The sequence below is a fragment of the Macaca fascicularis genome, chromosome 12 (genome assembly GCF_037993035.2).
Source record: "Macaca fascicularis isolate 582-1 chromosome 12, T2T-MFA8v1.1".
In the NCBI taxonomy this organism is placed as follows: domain Eukaryota; kingdom Metazoa; phylum Chordata; class Mammalia; order Primates; family Cercopithecidae; genus Macaca; species Macaca fascicularis.
In genome coordinates, this window is record NC_088386.1 from 129,218,340 (window position 1) to 129,239,784 (window position 21,445).

A 21,445-nucleotide genomic window follows, 5' to 3' on the forward strand; every position below is an offset into this window, starting at 1 on the left:
GATTCTTCAAGCATCTTTTTTTTTTTAGTCACAAGCGAATGTGAATATCACATATTCTCTTCCCCAAGTGACCTTTTAGACAAGTGATTATCTACTTAACAATCTCATATTGGTAGTCTATGTTTTCTAGTCTTTCTTTTCCTTCTCTATTATAGAAATTTTCAAACACTTTTGCTGGAGCAATTTGAAGCCAATCCTAGGCATTATATTTCATCTAAAAATATTTCACTACCCATAATCTTCTTAAGAGAGTATAGTGAATTTTTTGATTATTCCCTTTTCCCATTCTAGAATGAGATGCTGGCTGGGTCTCTGTTATCCAGGCTGGAGTACAGTAGCACAATCTCAGCTTGCTGCAGCCTCAACCTTGTGCTGAAGCAATCCTCCCACCTCAGCCTCCCGAGTAGCTGGAACAACAGGTGTGTGCTACCACACCTGGCTGATTTTTGGTTTTTTGTTTTTAAGAGGTGGGGTTTCACCATGTTGCCCAGGCTGGTCTTGAACTCCTGAGCTCATGCTATCCGCCCACATCGGTCTCCCCGAAGTGCTGGGATCACAGATGTGTGCCACCGCACCCAGCCAGGATGCTTTTTTACTTGGTTTTCTTTGTCATCCTGAACATAAGTACCATCTTTTGCCAGTGTTTATGCCAGTATCAGAAATTTCCCTATTAAAAATATAAATTCTCCTAAAATAACGACTGTCATTTTTATCCACGGCTTACTCATTTAACAGGTACCATTCTGGGTTGCAAAAACCTTTCTGGAGCTGAGCAAACTGAGACTTCAGAAACTTGGCAGAGGTCACACTGCCAGTACACACTAGTCCCATAATGTTTCCACAAAGAACTACATAGAATTCCATTGTAACACAGATTGATGTTTTTGCCATCTGCTTATATTAGGTCTCATTGTGAAAGCTGTATTATGAGAGGCCATGTACTATACATTATTTAAATAGGTAGTATTTAATATTATTAGTAAATTAGTAATTACTAGTAGATCAATAAGTAATATTCAACTCAGTCTAGACCAAAATTAACTAATTCTAGGTTTACTTTTAAACTATTAAGATAAATATAGGCCATTATTGTTAGAACAAATGATATTAATGCAAGGACCAACTTTTTAAGCAATCTACACAGATTTTGAGTACTTTTTGAGAAGGTTGCGCTGTACCCTGATGCAACTGTAACTAGAAGAATAAAATGATAATAGAATCTTAGGAGACCTGAGCTAGGAGTCCAGTTTAGTTTGTAATTGGCTCCACCTGTCTTTAAGGATGAGCGTTTCCCCATGAATTAGGCATTTGGAGTGTTTGCGCTTCTTGAGCTCTTGGAATGAGAATGACTGGGTTTGACGCAGGGTACTTGTCTTGCAGGATGCACATGATGGGGAAGTCAACGCTGTGCAGTTCAGTCCAGGTTCCCGGTTACTGGCCACCGGAGGCATGGACCGCAGGGTTAAGCTTTGGGAAGTATTTGGAGGTGAGAGCCTGCTGCATGATCTCAGACTGAAAATTTGAGATGATGCACCCTTGCACCACAGAAAGAAGCTGTGTTGCTGGCATCTGGTTGACCTTGCTTTCAGGCACTGTGAATTGTTCATCTTCTCAAAACATACATTTTATGTAAGGGATCATTTGAGCAAAGCATTGTACATCTCAGTTATTCTTTACATCCGAGTGGATGTTTGCTGTCATTTTCTAAGTAGTGACCAGAAAATACTGTTATGGATATGTTTATGTTAGTAAGGTTTCTGTAATTTTTCTCAAGTATATACCAATCAGAACATCTTGCAAAATAGTACCATTTTTATGAGGAAAATAAGTCTTATGATCATGGATTCTACAGTTAAACTATACATTAAGCTATAGTTGATGCATTTAATGACAATGGCAATAGCCTAGGGGAAAAAATGACTGGCGTCATGTCTAAGCTTCAGAAAAGAGACGTGTGTTACCTAGAAAAGATGTCTTTAACAGTGTATCAGACAAGGGCCCTTAGATGGAGACTCAGTCTCTTTGGACTTCTAGGATGCTCAGAGATGGATGGCATTAAAACAGAAAATGGAAGTTAATGAAACCATCTCTTAGAAATCTGAAGCTGGGCATTTCCCAGTTTTGACATTTTCAAGATTCAGTTAAATATGCATGTATTTTTACTAAAGTAAGGCCAAAGAATAAGGCTTAAGGTTTTTAATAGGAACCACTTTGTCGGGTGTCCATAGTCCATACATTATCCCTGTCCAGCAATAAGTATCTCCAAAGTGATTTTGTCTGTTAATTCCCCTGATCTTCACAACAGCCCTGTGTGGTTAGAATGGTAGAGATTGAGCCATTTCACAGATAAAGGGAATAAAACTCAGACACTACATGATTTACATGGCTGGTGAATGATTTCCATGGTGAGGAAGTTGTGGAACTAGGACTAATGCAGGTCAGAAGACTTGAAATTCCATGCTCTTCTTACTGTAGCCTTCTCCAGCATTCTCTAGCAACTGAAAAATCATAGGAGTACTGCTTTTAAGGTTTATTATTAGAGCAGGAACAACTTATTAGAATAGATTATTAGTAAAGCACTCCTCCTGTCTGCCCCGTCCTTTGATTTTCAGGAAAGGGGCTCAGCAGTTACAGCCCATCGAAGCGTGCTAAAATTTGCTGTTTTGCCCGGAAACATTTTAGCTTATGAATGATAATGGCTGAAGCTATTAGAAAACAATAATAAAAACAAATCATGAGAAATTTTCACTTTGTGAGGCTGAGGCAAGAGGGTTGCTTAGGCCAGGAGTTCAAGACCAGCCTGGGCAACAAAGTGAGACCCTGTCTCTACAAAAAAAGTATTAAAAAGTACCTGGGTGCAGTGGGCATGCACTTGTAGTCCTAGCTTCCTGGGAAGCTGAAGTGGGAAGATCAGTTGAGCCCTGGAGTGCGAGGCTGCTGTGAGCTATGATCACATTACTGCACTCCAGCCTGGGCAGCAGAGCAAGACCCTGTGTCTTTAAAAAAAAAAAAGGAAATTTTAGGGAATTTGATTTGTAAAATGGAAGTAAACAGTCTGTTTTATACCATTGAGATTTAAATAAATATAACACTAGAAATATTTTTGTTTTACTCCTTGGTCAGTAAAAACACCTATAAGAAAATTAGAGGTACCAACCTTTAATTCTAGTAACCTTGTTGCTGCTGAAAAGGAAATGAACATCAATTGAAGTTAATACTGACATAATTTGTGCCAGCGCATAATTTGTGTTAGTCAAATTAAGTTTCTACCTAATCTACAGAAGTAGAAGAACGTATGGCAGCATTTCTTACAGTATTGTGTAGGGCCTTTCTTCTACAAACAGCTTTTTCAGTCTACTAGGTTTTTCCTCTTGGCTAATATTTATTTACTGAATCTTGGAAGAGGCCAAGTTCAAGAGACCTTTTCTGAAATAGTTTGGGGGTCCTGTTTTTTCATCCTTTTAGAATATCAGAAGAATGGCACTTTCTTCCCACTGGGAACATCTGGTTTTGCTCATTCTCTCTAAAGCAGAAGTTCCACTGGGAATTATACAAATGCTGTTGACATAGCACTCCCCACCCCCACCCCATACCTTGTAGATAATTAGTTTTAATACAGTCTTTGTTCTTTTTGAGATCAGTCTCTCATATTGAATAGCATTAATTTTTTGGTCACTTCTTACATTTCAGCACTGTATTATGTGCCAAGCAAATAGACCAGTATTTTAAGCATAAGCCAAAGAGATATTTCTTAGAATTTGCAGTAATATTTTTATCTGTGACGACTTCATCTAAAGGAAGATCTTAGCGAATATTAGCCTTTTTCAACCGTTTTGAAAATCTTAAGAAACCTAGGATCCGGAAAAAGCCATTAAATATGCTGTATTTTGCAAGTGGATTTACAGGAGAAGTTCATCAACCAGGTTAACAGTCTGTGGCCTGAACGTACATGACAGCTTCAAATCAGTATTCGTGTCACTTTGATACTGGCTCCAATCATAATTTTTACTACTTAGAAGTACTGAATAAGATACACATGTGTGGACATGTTTTCTGTTCTGTGTTCCTCTTCTACAAATAAGATTACACTGCTTCCCTAATTCCTAGCTTATCTGTGTGGATCATCCTTAAGTTACCCTTTTCAAAAGAACTCAATCAAATCATTGAGATTTTTGCTCTTCTCAGTTTGGGATTGCCGGTTCCTGAAATCTCTGTGTGGGTGGCCAGGCTGTCTGGAAGCAGAGTAGATAAAGTGGACACTGCAGAGTAGATAAGGTGGACAGTGCAGAGTAGATAAGGTGGACAGTGCAGAGTAGATAAGGTGGACAGTGCAGAGTAGATAAGGTGGACACTGCAGCGTAGATAAAGTATACACTGCAGCGTAGATAAAGTATACACTGCAGAGTAGATAAGGTGGACAGTGCAGAGTAGATAAGGTGGACAGTGCAGAGTAGATAAGGTGGACAGTGCAGAGTAGATAAGGTGGACAGTGCAGAGTAGATAAGGTGGACACTGCAGAGTAGATAAGGTGGACAGTGCAGAGTAGATAAGGTGGACAGTGCAGAGTAGATAAGGTGGACAGTGCAGAGTAGATAAGGTGGACACTGCAGCGTAGATAAAGTATACACTGCAGCGTAGATAAAGTATACACTGCAGAGTAGATAAGGTGGACAGTGCAGAGTAGATAAAGTGGACACTGCAGAGTAGATAAGGTGGACAGTGCAGAGTAGATAAGGTGGACAGTGCAGAGTAGATAAGGTGGACAGTGCAGAGTAGATAAGGTGGACACTGCAGAGTAGATAAGGTGGACAGTGCAGAGTAGATAAGGTGGACAGTGCAGAGTAGATAAGGTGGACAGTGCAGAGTAGATAAGGTGGCCAGTGCAGAGTAGATAAGGTGGACAGTGCAGAGTAGATAAGGTGGACAGTGCAGAGTAGATAAGGTGGACAGTGCAGAGTAGATAAGGTGGACAGTGCAGAGTAGATAAGGTGGACAGTGCAGAGTAGATAAGGTGGACACTGCAGCGTAGATAAGGTGGACACTGCAGCGTAGATAAGGTGGACAGTGCAGAGTAGATAAGGTGGACACTGCAGCGTAGATAAGGTGGACACTGCAGCGTAGATAAAGTATACACTGCAGCGTAGATAAAGTATACACTGCAGCGTAGATAAAGTATACACTGCAGCGTAGATAAAGTATACACTGCAGCGTAGATAAGGTGGACAGTGCAGAGTAGATAAGGTGGACAGTGCAGAGTAGATAAGGTGGACAGTGCAGAGTAGATAAGGTGGACAGTGCAGAGTAGATAAGGTGGACAGTGCAGAGTAGATAAAGTATACACTGCAGCGTAGATAAAGTATACACTGCAGAGTAGATAAGGTGGACAGTGCAGAGTAGATAAAGTGGACACTGCAGAGTAGATAAGGTGGACAGTGCAGAGTAGATAAGGTGGACAGTGCAGAGTAGATAAGGTGGACACTGCAGAGTAGATAAGGTGGACAGTGCAGAGTAGATAAGGTGGACAGTGCAGAGTAGATAAGGTGGACAGTGCAGAGTAGATAAGGTGGACACTGCAGAGTAGATAAGGTGGACAGTGCAGAGTAGATAAGGTGGACAGTGCAGAGTAGATAAGGTGGACAGTGCAGAGTAGATAAGGTGGACAGTGGCTCTGTTGATGAGGGAGAGCTGTGTAGAGGGACGGGAGGTGCTGGCACTTAGTTCGCTTGCCAGGATCTTAGGTTCATGGAGATAAAGTATGAGGGCAAATTCCAGAAACTCCAAACTAGCTTGACTGGTATTCTAATGACTAGTCATTTAAATGTAACTAACCCAATTTCTTTTCACACCTTAATGAAAATTACCACACCATGGATCTGGAAATTGACTGCCAGTTTATACAAAAGTGATAGTTAAGTTAGCACAAATACTGATCAATTCAAAGATTTATGTAAGTTTTTAAAATTTACTGAGAAATAATGGAACTGAATAAACCCAGTCTCTAGTTTGATTGATATGGTTTATGCATTCCTACACTTTATTTTTCTAAAGAGAATGAATAACTACATTTCTTAAAGAATAGAACACACATGCAAGATACTGGGGTCAGTGTCCACTTAGACATGCATTCCTCTTAGAAACTAGCAGTATCTTTTATCTCTCATATTCTGTTTGTCCTGCTATTTTGTTTGATTCTGTAAAGGTACAGGATAGCTGTTGTTTCAGCAGTATAATTGGCTTCCATTGTATTTCAGTGCCCAGTTTTAATGTATTTATTGACTTTATTTAACTTCCCATCATCCTAATTTTTTCTTTTTATACAGAAAAATGTGAGTTCAAGGGTTCCCTATCTGGCAGTAATGCAGGAATTACAAGCATTGAATTTGATAGTGCTGTAAGTATCAAATAGCTATGATTTTAGGTTTTTAGAAATAATTTAAGACGTTCAGTTTTTGAAATTATAAAATAACTTACCCGATTTCTCTGCCATTCTCTATATCTTAAGTCAAATCCATGTTAAAGAAAGATGGAAGTAGATTATAGGGTTAATTGCTGTATCAACTCTGATAAACCCTTGGGTTCTGCTTCATGCATTAGGCTTGTGATGTTACTCAGTACTCTGTGTAATTTCACTTAATAGTTGTATTTTGAGTTTATAGATGCTGTACTCCAGGGGCCAGTGTGGTCTCTACCCTCAGAGATTCACCATCTAAATGAGAGTGATGGGAAAGCATTAAACTGCAAAGCATTGTGTTGAGGTTATGGTTGAGATGTGTGTGGAGTAGAAAGGAAATACTGATGAGAGAGTAGCTCATTCTGGGGCAAGGGTTAGGGGCCACAGTAAGGCATTTAAAGCGGGTCTAAAGATAATCAAAGGTCGGAGGCAAAAAGCCAGGAACGGACACCACAGGCAGAGGGAGCAGAGGAGGTTGGGCTGGGCAGGTGCAGGCGCTTGGGTGGAGGTGATGACTGGGTGAGGCCAAGGCAGTGTCCTCATCTACCAAGAGTCCTTATCTTGGTTGTCATCTCTGGGGAGCCTTTTTCACATTCCTGGGTGGGTTGAGTGTCTTTCTGTATTCCCAGCATCTTGTGCAAACCTATTCTATGGCACAGTGGTTGTGTATATCTGCTTCTTTTACTAAGCTGAGAGCTGACTACCTGAGGACAGGTGTCTGGGTGTTAAACATCTTTGTACTCCCAGCACCTGGCACAGTGCCTATTAGGTTCTAAATAACTGCTCCTTGAATTTAATTGGGGAATGATAAGGGAATAAGGTTGGAAAATGAGGGTATGTTGTATTGAAAGGTTTAGACTTCTGTAAAGCCATGTGGAGACTTGAGAGATTTTTAGAAATGGGTGTGGTGTTAAATTGTGGTATAACTGTGACAGTGTTGAAGACTGCATTGGAGGAAGCAGGTCTGCAGCAGCCCGTGCGTTCAGTGCTTCTGCAGAGATGCAGAAGGCCCAGGTGGGGGCTGAGGCAATAGGGGAGAGAGGAGAGGACCAGGCTTGACACATTGAAGATGAACAGTTCTCAGAGTGAGTGGGAGATTAGGCCAGGAGAGAGTCAAGGGTGCCTCTGAGGTTTCTGACTTGTTGATATTTGCTGCTAGTGAAGGTTGCCAAGGGAAAAGTGAGCAGGGAAGGCTGAGATCCATTTTGAGCTTGAGGTGTCTACAATATTCAGGTGAAATTGAGCAGGCTCAAAAAAAGGTCTGAGCTCGAAGGAGAGTGGTGAGTTAAAGCACACTCATGACAGTAGCTGGTATTCACGCTGGGTGTATAGTTTGAGGCATCTAAACCTTCTTGGACTTGATTATTGGGGAATTTATATCGTGTGAACTTAACTCCTCTGATTTGGCTAAAAATTGGTTTTCCTCTTCTTTATTCCCATAGGGTTCTTACCTCTTAGCAGCTTCAAATGATTTTGCAAGCCGAATCTGGACTGTGGATGATTATCGGTTACGGGTAAGACCCAGTTAAGAAAGTTAGTGCAATCTCCAGACTTCATGTGGTGTTATCAAGGCACAAACTGGCAGGTGCTTAATTAGGGGACTTTGTTTTCCCGAAAATCATGCTTGATTCACCCTGCCCTTCCTTTCCTCCTTGGGGAAATCTGTGTTTCCACTTTATACTCTTTGTCCAAGACTCAGTTTCAAAATATTTGCAATAGGACCCTCACATTTGCATGAAAACCTTGGAATTCTCTTCATAAGGACTAGATGCTTTTCGTAGGTAGCAATTTTAGCTTAATGGCACAGAATTTAGCAACAGCATAGGAATTATGATTCCTGTGGGCTCTAAAACTTAATTACCTCACAGAGTAAAGTGGGATATAGAAGTACAAATGGATGTATCATAGGGATAAGACAATTCTGAAACAAAAACTCCCAGCTGAGAAAGAGGGGACAGGTGTCAGAGCAGGAAGAACTGATTGGATGTTGAGGAAAGCTGCATTTGAACCGAAACTTGCCGAGAATTCTCTTGGCACCCAAGATAGAGACCAAAACTTGATTGTATCATTTTTGTTCTGAGGGGAGCCAGGGGCATAGGGGGAAGCATGTAACTTAATTTGCAGACTTTTTTACCCCATAAGCCTGAAGGAATCATCACATAAGCTTATTAAACACAAGCTATTGAAAGATATAATGGAGAATGAATTTGGCATCAGTAGGTATTTTACTAAAAAAAAAAAAAAAGTTCAACACAAGCCATTTGTGTGTGTCAACCCACACCAAAAACAGGAAGTAATGTTAAGATGAATTTTCTTTTTTTTTTTTTTTTTTTTTTTTGAGATGGAGTTTTGCTCTTGTGTAGAGTACAGTGGTATGATCTCGGCTCACTTCAACCTCTGCCTCCTGGGTTCAAGCAATTCTGCCTCAGCCTCTTGAGTAGCTAGGATTACAGGCGTGGCTAATTTTTATATTTTTAGTAGAGATGGGGTTTCACCATGTTGGCCAGGCTGGTCTTGAACTTCTGACCTCAAGGGATCTGCCCACCTCGGCCTCCCAAAGTGCTGGGATTACAGGCATGAGCCACTGCCCAGCCAGATAAATTTCTTTTTTCTTTTTTTTTTTTGTTTTTTGTTTGAGGCAGAGTCTTGCTCTGTCACCCAGGCTATTAAACACAATAGAGTGCAGTGGCGCCATCTCAGCTCAGTGCAAGCTCCGCCTCCCAGGTTCAAGCAATTCTCCTGCCTCAGCCTCCCGAGTAGCTGGGATTACAGGCGCCCTCCACTACGCCCAGCTAATTTTTGTATTTTTTAGTAGAGACAGGGTTTCACCATCTTGGCCAGGCTGGTCTTGAACTCCTGACCTTATGATCCACCTGCCTCGGCCTCCCAAAGTGCTGGGATTACAGGTGTGAGCCGCCGTGCCTGTCCAAAATTTCTTTTTTCTTTTTTTTTTTTCTGAGATGGAACCTGTCGCCCAGGCTGGAATGCAATGATGTGATCTCAGCTCACTTCAACCTCTGCCCTCTGCCTCCCAGGTTCAAGTGATTCTCCTTCCTCAGCCTCCCAAGTAGCTTGGATTACATGCATCTGCCACCATGCCCGACTAATTTTTTTTTTTTTTTTTTTTGAGATGGAGCCTCGCTCTGTCGCCCAGGCTGGAGTGCAGTGGCATGATCTCGGTTCACTGCAAGCTCCACCTCCCACGCCATTCTCCTGCCTTAGCCTCCAGAATAGCTGGGACTGCAGGCACCCACCACCATGCGCAGCTAATTTTTTGTATTTTTAGTGGAGACGGGGTTTCACCGTCTTAGCTAGGATGGTCTTGATCTCCTGACCTCGTGATCCACCCACCTTGGCCTCCCAAATTGCAGGGATTACAGGCGTGAGCCACTGCACCTGGCCTAATTTTTGTATTTTTTTAGTAGAGACAGGGTTTCCCCATGTTGGCCAGGCTGGTCTCGAACTCCTGACCTTAAGTAATCCACCTGCCACGGCCTCCCAAAGTGCTGGGATTACAGGCGTGCACCACGACACATGGCCCAGATGAATTTCCTAAATCTACAAGGGAGGTGGAGGAGCTGTAGTAGAATGGTATATTAGGTGGGTTTCTGGTGATTTTCTTGAGAGGGTTGTATAGAAGATTATTAGTATTAGATGCTAGCCAATACCTCAGGGGTAGTCATTCTTAATTCGCAGTTGAAAGACGATCCAGGTCCGAAGGTGCAAAATAATGAACTCTGACGATGACAAGGACGTGCTGTGAGAGCTGAGGAGCCTATGTTCTTGTCTTAATGACGGACTCAGAAAGTGCGCTGCTAGAGAGCCTGCCACGGGGCACATCGATTCAGATGCTTGAACAGGTTCAGTTGAAGCCCTGTTGTTCTGTACTGTACACATGGAAAAGATGGCCTAGCCAGTACTCATGGCTACGTTCTAATCCATCCTGTGGAATATTGTGATTTATCTAATCATTGACCTTTTATTCTAGACTGAGATACAGTAAAACTGACCAATTATTGGAGAGGGGCCTACGGCCTTTTTTATGATAGTCCCCTAGAGGAGAAGAGGAAGAAGTTGAGTCAACCAGTAGTGCAGGATGGTATTTTTTAATTGGTAAAAGAGGAGTCCTATACAGGTGGGCATCAGCCTTTGGGTTAGAAATAACAAGAAGGGGACCTAGAGCAGGGAGCTAAACTGAGAGACAAAGGTCATAACATTGAGCTGGCGCACAGAGGTCTCACTGGGGAAATGTTCTCAGTATGCGGGAGCACGGCGCAGGCGGCTGGGCTGCTGCTTCTGGTGATGCCATGCTGGGGCAGGAGCCTCCTGTGCTGGACTAGTTGGCTTTTGAGTTTCTGGCCTGTTCATAACCTTGTCCTGTTCCTTGGTAAATGTGTGAAGATGGGAGGCCTTTTTCAGCAGATTCCCTGTACCCAGAGAACTCTCCTGAAAACTTTACCAGGTTGCAGAAAGTAAAATAGGCTCCTTATTCTAGGGAGTGCTGGCTTTTTTTTAGACCCCAGTTAACAGATGGTATTGGAGAATAGGAATCCATTCATCTATGTTGTGAAACTCACAGACATCCATGCCCTGTTGGTATCTCCTTTGCTCTTATGACAAGGGAATGGTGTTGGGAGAGACTGGCAATCAAGAAGCAGCTGGTTGAGTGCTTGCTTTAACATCCTTTTTGTAAATGCACCCTAGAAACAGCCTGGCATTGAAAGGAGTCCTCTGTGATGCCTCCGTTAAAAATCTAAAGTCAGTACAAAACTGCCCAGCTGCTTGGTAAGATTTGACTTGAGGAACTTGCTTGGAGAACCCCCTGCCCACTTCTGTCGTGGTGTGGTGAGGCGGCCACAGTGAGGATCGGCTATGGCTGCTCGGTGATGGTTTCTGTTTGGAATGTTCCTCTCTGAGTTCTGCATTCTTCTGGAATCAGTTGTCTTTGGTTGGTGTTATGTTAGCTGCATGATTAAGTTGTTACCTGAATGGGCAATTTTGTGTTTAGAAATAGGGGTCGTCTCTACTAAAAAATACAAAAAACTAGCCGGGCGAGGTGGCGGACGCCTGTAGTCCCAGCTACTCGGGAGGCTGAGGCAGGAGAATGGCGTGAACCCGGGAGGCGGAGCTTGCAGTGAGTTGAGATCCGGCCACTGCACTCCAGCCTGGACGGCAGAGCGAGACTCCGTCTAAAAAAAAAAAAAAAAAGAAATAGGGGTCGTCACTCGTTATCTGCCATGAGGCACAGAGAGAGTCTGTGCAGAGCCCAGTGGAGCAGAGGAATCTTGAAGCCTCCCCGCTTTGAGGCCCCGGCCTTGATGACATCTAAATCCGCTGCCCTTCTCTTGTTAATCCCTGTTTAAAAGTAGAAGATGAAACCTAAAAGTGGTGTTAATCATAAAAATAGATTTCGGAAACACCTAAGGGATGTAAGAAGTTTAAATCTGATCCATTTCAAAGGACTCTTTATAAATGATAGCGGTGATTGAAGGCCTGTGGGAGGCCCAGCTCTATACCACTGGAAGCACCCAGACGGTGGGCGAGCCAGCTTCAGGCAGCTCCAGCTTATTCTCACTGAGAATAAGGTGAGCAGAAGCCCAAACATTGTACAAAGCAAGCTGACAATACATACAAGGAGCCAAGAAACAAAACGTCCCTTTCCCTTATTCCATTAGTTCAGCAGTTTCATTCCTGGAAATAAATTAAGAGAAGAAAGCTCTATGCCCATGAATGTTCACTGCAGCAACCTTTGTGACAGACTCTTAAAGAAAGGGGGGTGCAACAAGGAAGAGATTTGATCCCATTCGTCTTGTTGAGTCCATACTAAGATAGCACAAGGATGTTTCCCGTTCACAGATGTTACAGAGACCCAGGGTGTTTAAATCAGTGGAACCCCAAAGCCCATGAATTTTCAGCTGTCATATGAAAAAGTGCTTATGCTATAAGGTTAAAAGAGCAATGGATACATTTTTAGGAAGAGTATAATTGTGTAAAGATTAACATGTTCCTGGAAAGTATGTAAAAATGAATATACAGATAGTCCCCAATGTAGGGTATTTTCATCTTACAATGTGTTTGTCAGGACTGGCCCCATCATAAGTTGAGGATCATCTGTACTTGCCATATCCCACTTAGGCACAATGTCTTTTTATTCCCTGTGTTTGTGAAATGTGATTTTACTCTTAACATTAAGAAACAGATAGTGAATATAAATACAAATTTGAATTTTTGATAAAATAGTTATTAAGAATTGAATGTAAGGCTGGGCACAGTGGCTCATGCCTGTAATCCTAGCACTTTGGGAGGCCGAGGCAGGCAGATCACTTGAGGTCGGGAGTTCAAGACCAGCCTGGCCAACATGGTAAAACCCGTCTCTACTAAAAATACAAAAATTAGCTGGACATGGTGGCGCATGCCTATAGTCCCAGCTACTCAGGAGGCTGAGGCAGAAGAATCACTTGAACCTGGGAGGCGGAGGTTGCAGTGAGCTGAGATCACGCCACTGCACTCCAGCTTGGGTGACAAGAGCGAAACTCTGTCTCAAAAAAGAAAAAAAAAAGAATTTAAGAAGTAGCCTACCCAAGTTTTTTTGTCTCTCCCCGCGATTTGTGCAGAGTGGATGTTTTATATTGAATGGAATCATTATTCATGGACTGCATGTAGTGGAGGCTTTGTTAGTGGAGCTTTCTTGATCTTACAGAAGGATCAGTGGGAGGTTTTCACACAACTGTAGCACAGCCGGCACCCAACTGGCAGCAGTTGTAAGATGCTGTCCCAGTTTCAGAGGTTTGAATGTGGGATAAGGCAGTGTGAGAACTCATGCAAGCTTCCCTCATTGAAGACGAGAGGGTAGTATATGTGGTAGTATAAGTTTTTTGTTTCTGTGCTGAAGTGGAGTTAACTCCACTGAAAATAGAGGAAAGATTGGTTTCAAAAATGTTAACACAAAAAATCTAACCCCGAACCATGAGGTCTCATCTTTGGGAGCTGAGATTTGGAGTGCAGTGGCAGGATCTGGGCTCCCTGAAGCTTCGACCTTCTGGGCTCAAGCAGTCCTCTCACCTCAGCCTCCCCTGCAGCTGAGACTGTAAGTACCTACCACCACACCCAGCTAATGTGAATTTTTTTGTAGAGATGAGGGTCTCACTATTTTGCCCAAGCTGGTCTCAAACTCCTGGGCTCAAGCAGTCCTCCCAGCTTGGTCTCCCAAAGTGGTAGGATTACCAGTGTGAGCCACTTTGCCCACCCTTGCGTTTTCTAATTAGAAAGAAAACATCAGTGAATACCTTCTGAACCTCTGGTGTTTTAACACATAGAAAAATGTTGATCATGCACTGCATAGAGGTCAATGATGAATGGTAAAAGGTCTGAGTCCTCAGATCCCCTCCCAGCATCCCAGTTATCCCCAGCTGCCTCTCCTCCATCGCGCTTCAGAAGTGCTGTGATGGGCAGAAGGGCAGCCGACACTCCGTGATGTCCCTCATTCTGTGTTCCTCCGTGAGCTCAGGGAAGACGCTGGTTGGCATCCAACAGCTTAGTCACAAAGGGATTTGATTGTTGGGAGTGCTGATATCTGTGGCTATGATCAGACTTGTTCAAGCTGAGACCTCTGATTGAAAATCCCCCAGGGGTTTTAATTGTTTACATAGAGTCCTGATGTTGCCTTTTGTAAATTATGCTTGTGGTGACCTTGTCTAGTCTGACTTTAAATATGGAACTGACTTTCAGCAGCATGGGGCAAAATCGAGGCTTTAAACTTTTTAAAATTTGATATAATCCAAACATACAAAAAATTACAAAAACAGTACAGCAGATATCTGTGGTAGAGCTGATTTCAAATTCAAGATTGAGGATGGGGAGCACGTGAAGCTTGGTCCTAGTGATATTCAGTTTTTGTTTTTAATGTTATTTTTAGTGGCAATTTTATCCTTTTGGTCTTGATACCTCACATTTGGCCAACACTCAAAGATAGGCTTCCTATGAAATGTGTGGCCTCTGGATAAGACTCAGGAATGAAATTGTTGCTTCGTATCCTGTTTGGGATTTGTGTGTGTGTGTGTGTGTGTGACAGGATCTTGCTGTCACTCAGGTGGAGTACAATGGCATTGTCATAGTTCACTGCAACCTCGGCCTCCCAGGCTCAAGCAGTCCTGTTGCCTCAGCTTCCCAAGTAACTGGGACCCCAGGCACATGCCACCACTCCCTGCAAATTTTTGAAAAAAGTTTTTGTAGAGATGGGGGTTTCACTGTGTTGCCCAGGCTGGTCTTGAACTCCTGGGCTCAAGCAGTCCTCACACCTTGGCCTCCCAGCGTGTTGGGATTGCAGGCATGAGTCTGTGCCTGACCTGTGTCTTTTTCCTTTGCTGTCTTATCGCTTTGAGTGTTCCTGGCCGGATCTCAGGGTGGTCTTACACTCTGACTGGAGGTAAGGATGCTGTGGATACTTTGCTAGCATAGGCAGGGCCTGGCGCCCTGAGGCTCACCCTGGCTGTGTTCTCTCCTAGCACACACTCACGGGACATAGTGGGAAAGTGCTGTCTGCTAAGTTCCTGCTGGACAATGCGCGGATCGTCTCAGGAAGTCACGACCGGACTCTCAAACTCTGGGATCTACGCAGCAAAGTCTGTGAGGAAATTCAGTCTCTCTGTCTGTGTATATGCTTAGATGTTAGCGTGGAGGTGTGTGTGTGCACGTCAGAGCCTGCATTTATGTAATATAGTTTGAATTTCAGATCTGGCTTCACGTTTAGAGGGGCACTGAGGGTAGTGATAGTTTTTCTTGTTTGAGGCTTCATTAAGTGAGTAACTGACAAGTCAGTGGTTCGAGGGTAGCAGCATTATGTAAACAGCCACGTTGGTGCCTCTGCTTGATTAATGATGTTTGCGTTTCTTTCAGGCATAAAGACAGTGTTTGCAGGATCCAGTTGCAATGATATTGTCTGCACAGAGCAATGTGTAATGAGTGGACATTTTGACAAGAAAATTCGTTTCTGGGACATTCGGTATGATACCCAAGCGCCTGACAGGAGGCACATGAGAGTCTCCACAGTGATGGTTCTGTACATGGGTTGTGCTTTTAAAATCTCAGGACATGACAGAAATGAGCTTCAGTACGTGCGTGTTTAGTGTTAGCTTATTAACACTCGGCTGTTCTTTCCCGTGAAGTAGCCTGTGGAGCTTGGCAGTCATTTATTGAGCGTGCAGTGAGTGCTGGGCCCTTCACCAGCTGGCAGGTGAGAAGAGGCACACAGGATACTCTTCCTCCCTTTAGGTAATTTAAACTGTAGTAGGGAAGGCAGACACAAAAGTCAGTGACTCGTGTGTTGAAGTAGAGGCAGGTCCCTTTGCCCAAGTGTGCTAAAGAATGCCTCTCCAGATGTCTCCGGAGACTTGAGTAGGATTCACACAGCAGGAAAGCCGCTCAAACTTTTGAGTGTGTGTCTGGTGGCTGATACATGGCAAGTGGGCAGAAGCCAGTGAGGTGGCTATGGTGCGTTGAAATCAGGTTGCCACGGGCTTGATAAGCCATTTTCAAACGACTCGATCCCGTAAGTCGTTGGGTGTTTAGCAAGGAAATGGTTGCTTTGCAGGAGTCTAGTAGATGACTTTGGTGGCATTTTGAGAGGGCATATTGGGGAACAGGAAATCAATAGAGTTGATAAGGACCTAAGTTCAAGTCAGTAGAGGAACATGTGGAGGAGGGAATCTATTTGAAGGAGAATTTGGACAGGGCTTGTTGACAGGTTGGAGGCAGAGGATGAGGAGGGGGAAGACAGGATGGAGAGTAAATGAGGACAGCCTCCCAGCAGGGTTGTAGAGAGGGCGGGGGTACAGGGCCCGTGGTGATAGATGATGCTTTGAAACACAGCATGGCACCAGAAAGTCCTGACAATGCTCATGGTTCCTGGACACCACTTCACATTTTATTCATAATCTTTAGTTTGCTTTTAAAACCTGAAACTGGAACTTGAAACATGGAATTTGAGAGTTAAGCTGGATGTTCGAAGTCTCTTAGTCCATCCCATAATTTGACAGGTGAAGACCGAGTCCCAAGGAAGTGGAGTAGCTTGCTTCAAGCTGCATATTTAGCAACAGTCAGATAAATTCTTGCTTAGTTACGGTGTGAGGTAGAAAATGGTTTCATTGAAGGCTTACAACAAAGTCATCACAGAACAGGTCAGCACCCACTTTGGCTGTAAATGTCACCAACAGGGCCCTGCCCAGGGTGGCCGTTAGCCGACCTGGACATGGGCCGGAGCACAGAGAAGAAGAAGGAGGTGCATAGAACCGTGGCTCTGCGCTGGCTTTCCTGGCCCCATGTCTAGAGATGGAGGGCCACAGAGCCACACTGAATAGGGCAGAAAGCCTGCAAGAGCCTACAAGGTTACACTGACAAGGCAGCCCAGGCCCGCGAGTGCACGTTTCTTTGCCAACTTTATCCAAAAGTTGAAATCACATCACTGAACTAATACTAATTGGGTAGTAGCCCTAGTTAGCTCATGCTGATCAGAAACTCTGATTGGTGACTATTGTCATCCCAAAAATGGATGAGGAAATTCTGACCAACTTCAGAGTTCCAGTCTGGAAATGACTGTCTTAGGGTCTATTGATGAGAAAGTAAGAAAAGCGGTCACAGGTTATTAGAAGGCTGGGAACACATTTACTGCGCTGGCAGAGCGTTGCATGCTAGTTGAATTGCAGCGCCTTTTTTTTCCTCCACGGCATGAGGTCTAGTTTGGCCTATGTTACATTTCTCCAATCTGTTGTCCCTCTTAGATCAGAGAGTATAGTTCGAGAGATGGAGCTGTTGGGAAAGATTACTGCCCTGGACTTAAACCCAGAAAGGACTGAGCTCCTGAGCTGCTCCCGGGATGACTTGCTAAAAGTTATTGATCTCCGAACAAATGCTGTCAAGCAGACATTCAGGTAACTGAAGACGTGCTGGTTGCATGAAGACCAGAGTCCCAGCCCTGCTCTCTTACGTGCTGCATGGCCTGAGCTCCCTGAGTGACAGTGCCCTGTTGTTTGTTTCAGTGCACCTGGGTTCAAGTGCGGCTCTGACTGGACCAGAGTTGTCTTCAGGTTAGTAGTGACCCACCCCCTGCCAATTTGGTTCATCACAAAGAGTTCTGTGTGGGCATTTTCCCACTGGGGATACAGAGCTAAATTTTGTTCAGTGCCCAACCTGTGTTTCCAGGAATGTGCTTGTAAGTTCATTATTGCAGGCCACCATTATTGTCTCTTTCCAGTGTTCCTTTTGTGATTACAGGAACCTAACGTGTTGTACCAAAAAATAACAGTTGGCTGGTTGCTTTCTTCTGGGTGAGCCCATTAGGTACACTTCTCATCACTCATTCACGCAAGAACTATTGCCTCACACCTTAAGTTTGGAAGGTGTGAGAGCTTTGGAAAAGGGCAGGAATGGCTGTGGGCCTGGGGTGGGACTGAAAAGCCTTTTTGAAGAAGGGTGTGCAGGTGGTCTGCAGTTTTCCGCTCCTTGTTCCCTTCTTCCATGTATCATGCTTCTTCCAAATACGTTTCCAGGCTCGGTTGCTAAGATGCTTCTTTTCTTTCCTCCTGCTCTTTGAAGCGTGTAACAAGGCAGTCCACGGGCTGAAACCCTGAGCTATGTGGAGGTTGGCTTTGATCTCCCTATATGTTGTTTTGTTCAAGTCTGTAGATGGTTAAGGACTTGGAGCCCCAAGAAGTAATGTGATGCCACTCTTCATTAGCGGATGGTGCTGAAATACTGGGGAAAAGCAGATTTGGCTGGAAGGGCCATGAATAGCACACATTCTGAGGTCTAGGCACACAGGAGTGGCCATCAGTGAAGAACAAACATTCCTTCTTGGGAAAAAGGCCACGGAGATGCTGAATGGGGGATGGGGAATTGACAGCCTTTCCTTTCTTCCTGTCTTCTCTAGTCCTGACGGCAGTTACGTGGCGGCAGGCTCTGCTGAGGGCTCTCTCTACATCTGGAGTGTGCTCACAGGGAAAGTGGAAAAGGTTCTCTCAAAGCAGCACAGGTAAGACGAGCCCTGTCTCAGCGCCCCCTTGCGTTGTGAGCACGGCCTTTGACTTGATCTCAGGGTCATCCGGTTTAGACCTCAGTCAACACCATGAGGGCACTGCCCGCCCGCCCACCTGCTCGGCTGACTGAGCTAGGTCAGTGGAGAGAAGCTGGGGCCATTCACAGCACAGCAGGCCACAGTCTACAGAGTACTCCAGGTAGAGCGGTTAGAGTGGCGGCCGCTGGAGAAAGGGTTATAGAAACACATCCCTGTCTCTTTGGTTATGTCCCATGTCCTCTGTGTCTCCTTCCCCTTCTCTACTCTCCTTCCTTTCTGCCTCCCTCTCTCCCTTGGAAGTCCCTGTTGTCAGTGCATTGACATGTCCTAAACACTAATTTCCACACACCTTATTTTATCTTCCACCTGATAGGCAGGCCCCAGACCCCCTTTTTTCCTAACTTTGTTCTGCCCACACAAGCCCACCTGCTAGTCGGAAGCCAGATACCATTTTCCTTCAGAACCTTCTCTCCCTGCCCTTGGGCAGCAGCAACTGCTCCCAGACCTAACCAGTGCTGGCCACCACTGCCTGGCTCTTCAGAGGCATGTGTCCTGTCTCTTTCCAGCTCACCCAGAGCTCCTCTCTTGGGGAGAGTGTGATAAGCGCTGACTGCCAAAGGGGCCGAACTCCCTTCATCCCAGCGTGACTTAATTAAGTACACCACTGGATTTTTCAGAGGTCTTTTGCATTGTAGTGAGCTCCTGCCTTGCTGTGGGCACAGTGCCAGAGAGTGAAATGGAAGTTGGCAAAATTGTGACTCCCTGAGTGCACAAGCTTCTGGTGTTTAGTTTACTAAGATCTCATCCCAAATGTTCTGAAACTTGGTACTTTTCTGATCTCTCCTTTGAAGCTCGTCCATCAATGCGGTGGCGTGGTCGCCCTCTGGCTCGCACGTTGTCAGCGTGGACAAAGGATGCAAAGCTGTGCTGTGGGCACAGTATTGACGGGGCTGTCAGGGCTGGGAGGACCCCAGCGCCCTCCTCAGAAGAAGCACGTGGGCTCCCGCAGCCCTGTCCTGGCAGGTGATGTGCTGGGTACAGCATGGACCTCCCAGAGAAGCTCAAGCTATGTGGCACTGTAGCTTTGCCGTGAATGGGATTTCTGAAGATTTGACTGAGGTCTCTCTTGGCCTGGAAGAATAACACTGAAAAAACCTGACGCTGCGGTCACTTAGCAGAGGCTCAGGTTCTTGCTTTGGGAAACACTACTAGCTCTGACCTTCCATACCTCACTTGGAGGAGCACAGGGCCCCGCTGGGCCTCCTCACCAAGGGCAGTGCCAAAAACAGCCCCCACATCAAGGTGGTGTTCTCTGTGCTTTCTCTCATCCTTCCAAAGTTGGTTCTGGCCTGACGCATGTCCCATCACCGTGGGGTCATTTGCCTGGTGAACTCACTTTAAGCATTGGATTAACGGAAACTCCAAGGCTACAGACCCCTCCCTGGTGGGCTGCATGAATGTGTCTCATTACTGCTGAAATTTCCTCAGATCTCTTCCACTGTTCTTCAGAGCTTTCTGGCTCTCTTTCCCCCACAAAATTCGACATACTTAAAGATCTCTGTGTGGTTTAAAAAAAAATGTTTTTATGTTTTTTTGAGGTGGGAGAGGATGTGAGAAAATCTTTTCCAGGGAAATGGGTTTGCTGCAGAGGTAAGGATGTGTTCCTATATCGATCTGCAGACACCCAGAAGGTGGGTGCACACTGCATGCTTGGGGTGCCAAGGGATTTGAGACCTCCAACATATTTGTCTGAAGCTGGTGATTCTGGCCACGGCCCCTCTGCCAAGCCTGTGTGCCATGTCCTTGGTGCTTTAGTGCAAGAAGCCCAGGCTCAGAAGCACAGCAGTGCCATCTTTCCGTTTCAGGGGTTGTGATGAAGGCCAAGGAAAAGCATTTATCTTTACCATTTTACCTGTGTATAAAGTTTTAGTTCATTGAGTGTGCAAAACACCCTTATCACTTCTAAATTTGCACTTTATTTTTTTTCTTCCATGCTTGTTCTCTGGGCATTTGGGGATGTGAGTGCTAGAGCCAGTGAGAGGTGTCAGGCCGCCTTCCCACTGATGGTCCTGGCCTCCACCTGCCCTCTCTTCCCTGCCTGGTCGCCACTTTCCAATTTGTCCTTCAGAGAACTTAAGGAGAGTTGAAATTCACGGGCCAGGGCACATCTTTTATTTATTTCGTTATGTTGCCCAACAGAACTTGATTGTAAATAATTAAAAAGAAATCTGTTATATACTTTTCAAACTCCATGCCTCTTGGTGATTATTTTATTCTCCCTTATCCTTAGAAAGGGGAAAGAAAGTGATTTGTTTACCTGGTAGTTATTTGTAAACAATGGCTAGTACTTTTTTTTCCCCATTTACCAAGTGTTTATTGTGTTTTTCGTTTGTTTGTTTTTTTTAACTGCATGATTCCATTTATATAAAATTCTAGAAAATATAAACAAATCTATAGTGGCAGAAAGCAGATTATTGGTTGTCTGCAGATGGAGGGAGGGGGAGGAATGAATTACAAAAGGCCACAAAGAAACAATTTGGGGCGATGGAAATGTCTGTTACCTTGATTGTGATGATGGGTTTATACCTATATACATACGTCAAAGCTCATCAAATTATGTACTTTAAATATGGGCAGTTTATTGTATGTCTGTCCCTTAATAAAGTTGAGGGGGGGAAGAGAGAGAAAGGCAAACACATAGAAGGAGGAAGGAAGACAGGAAGGAGGTAAAGAGGGAGGGAGGAAGGAGCGAGAGAGCGTTGAACAGCTCCGCCTTGGATGTGCCTCTCCGTTGCCATTGACCGGCTTAACTGATGCACTTTCCCATTTACTGGGAGCAGTCTGGGAACCAGGTTGAATTGTGTGGAGTGTCCTACTTGTTTGTTTGTTTGTTGTTGTTGTTGTTGTTTATATACTTTTAAGTTGTA

General features: G+C 44.4%; 1 protein-coding gene and 1 non-coding gene across 7 annotated transcripts in view; both read left to right on the top strand.

Moving 5' to 3' along the window:
• ATG16L1 (autophagy related 16 like 1) overlaps nt 1-20,765 on the top strand; it is a 46,874-nt gene extending 26,109 nt beyond the window's left edge. For 3 of the 6 annotated variants that reach the window (XR_012421571.1, XR_012421572.1, XR_012421573.1), the window contains 9 exons: nt 1,381-1,486; nt 6,321-6,391; nt 7,894-7,965; nt 14,956-15,072; nt 15,347-15,452; nt 17,227-17,376; nt 17,485-17,532; nt 18,375-18,476; nt 19,370-20,765. Coding sequence is in view for 3 of the 6 variants with exons in the window: in XM_005574646.4 (XP_005574703.1) it covers nt 1,381-1,486; nt 6,321-6,391; nt 7,894-7,965; nt 14,956-15,076; nt 15,347-15,452; nt 17,227-17,376; nt 17,485-17,532; nt 18,375-18,476; nt 19,370-19,463 (870 nt within the window). In the remaining 3 variants the exon portion in view is untranslated. Of the gene's footprint in view, nt 1-1,380; nt 1,487-6,320; nt 6,392-7,893; nt 7,966-14,955; nt 15,077-15,346; nt 15,453-17,226; nt 17,377-17,484; nt 17,533-18,374; nt 18,477-19,369 lie in introns of all 6 variants that reach the window. The other 3 variants (XM_005574646.4, XM_005574647.3, XM_005574648.3) reach the window with 1 other exon arrangement.
• On the top strand, nt 13,795-14,059 carry LOC123568163 (small Cajal body-specific RNA 6). The gene has a single exon (XR_006691384.2).
• Nucleotides 20,766-21,445: the final 680 nt, after the last annotated feature.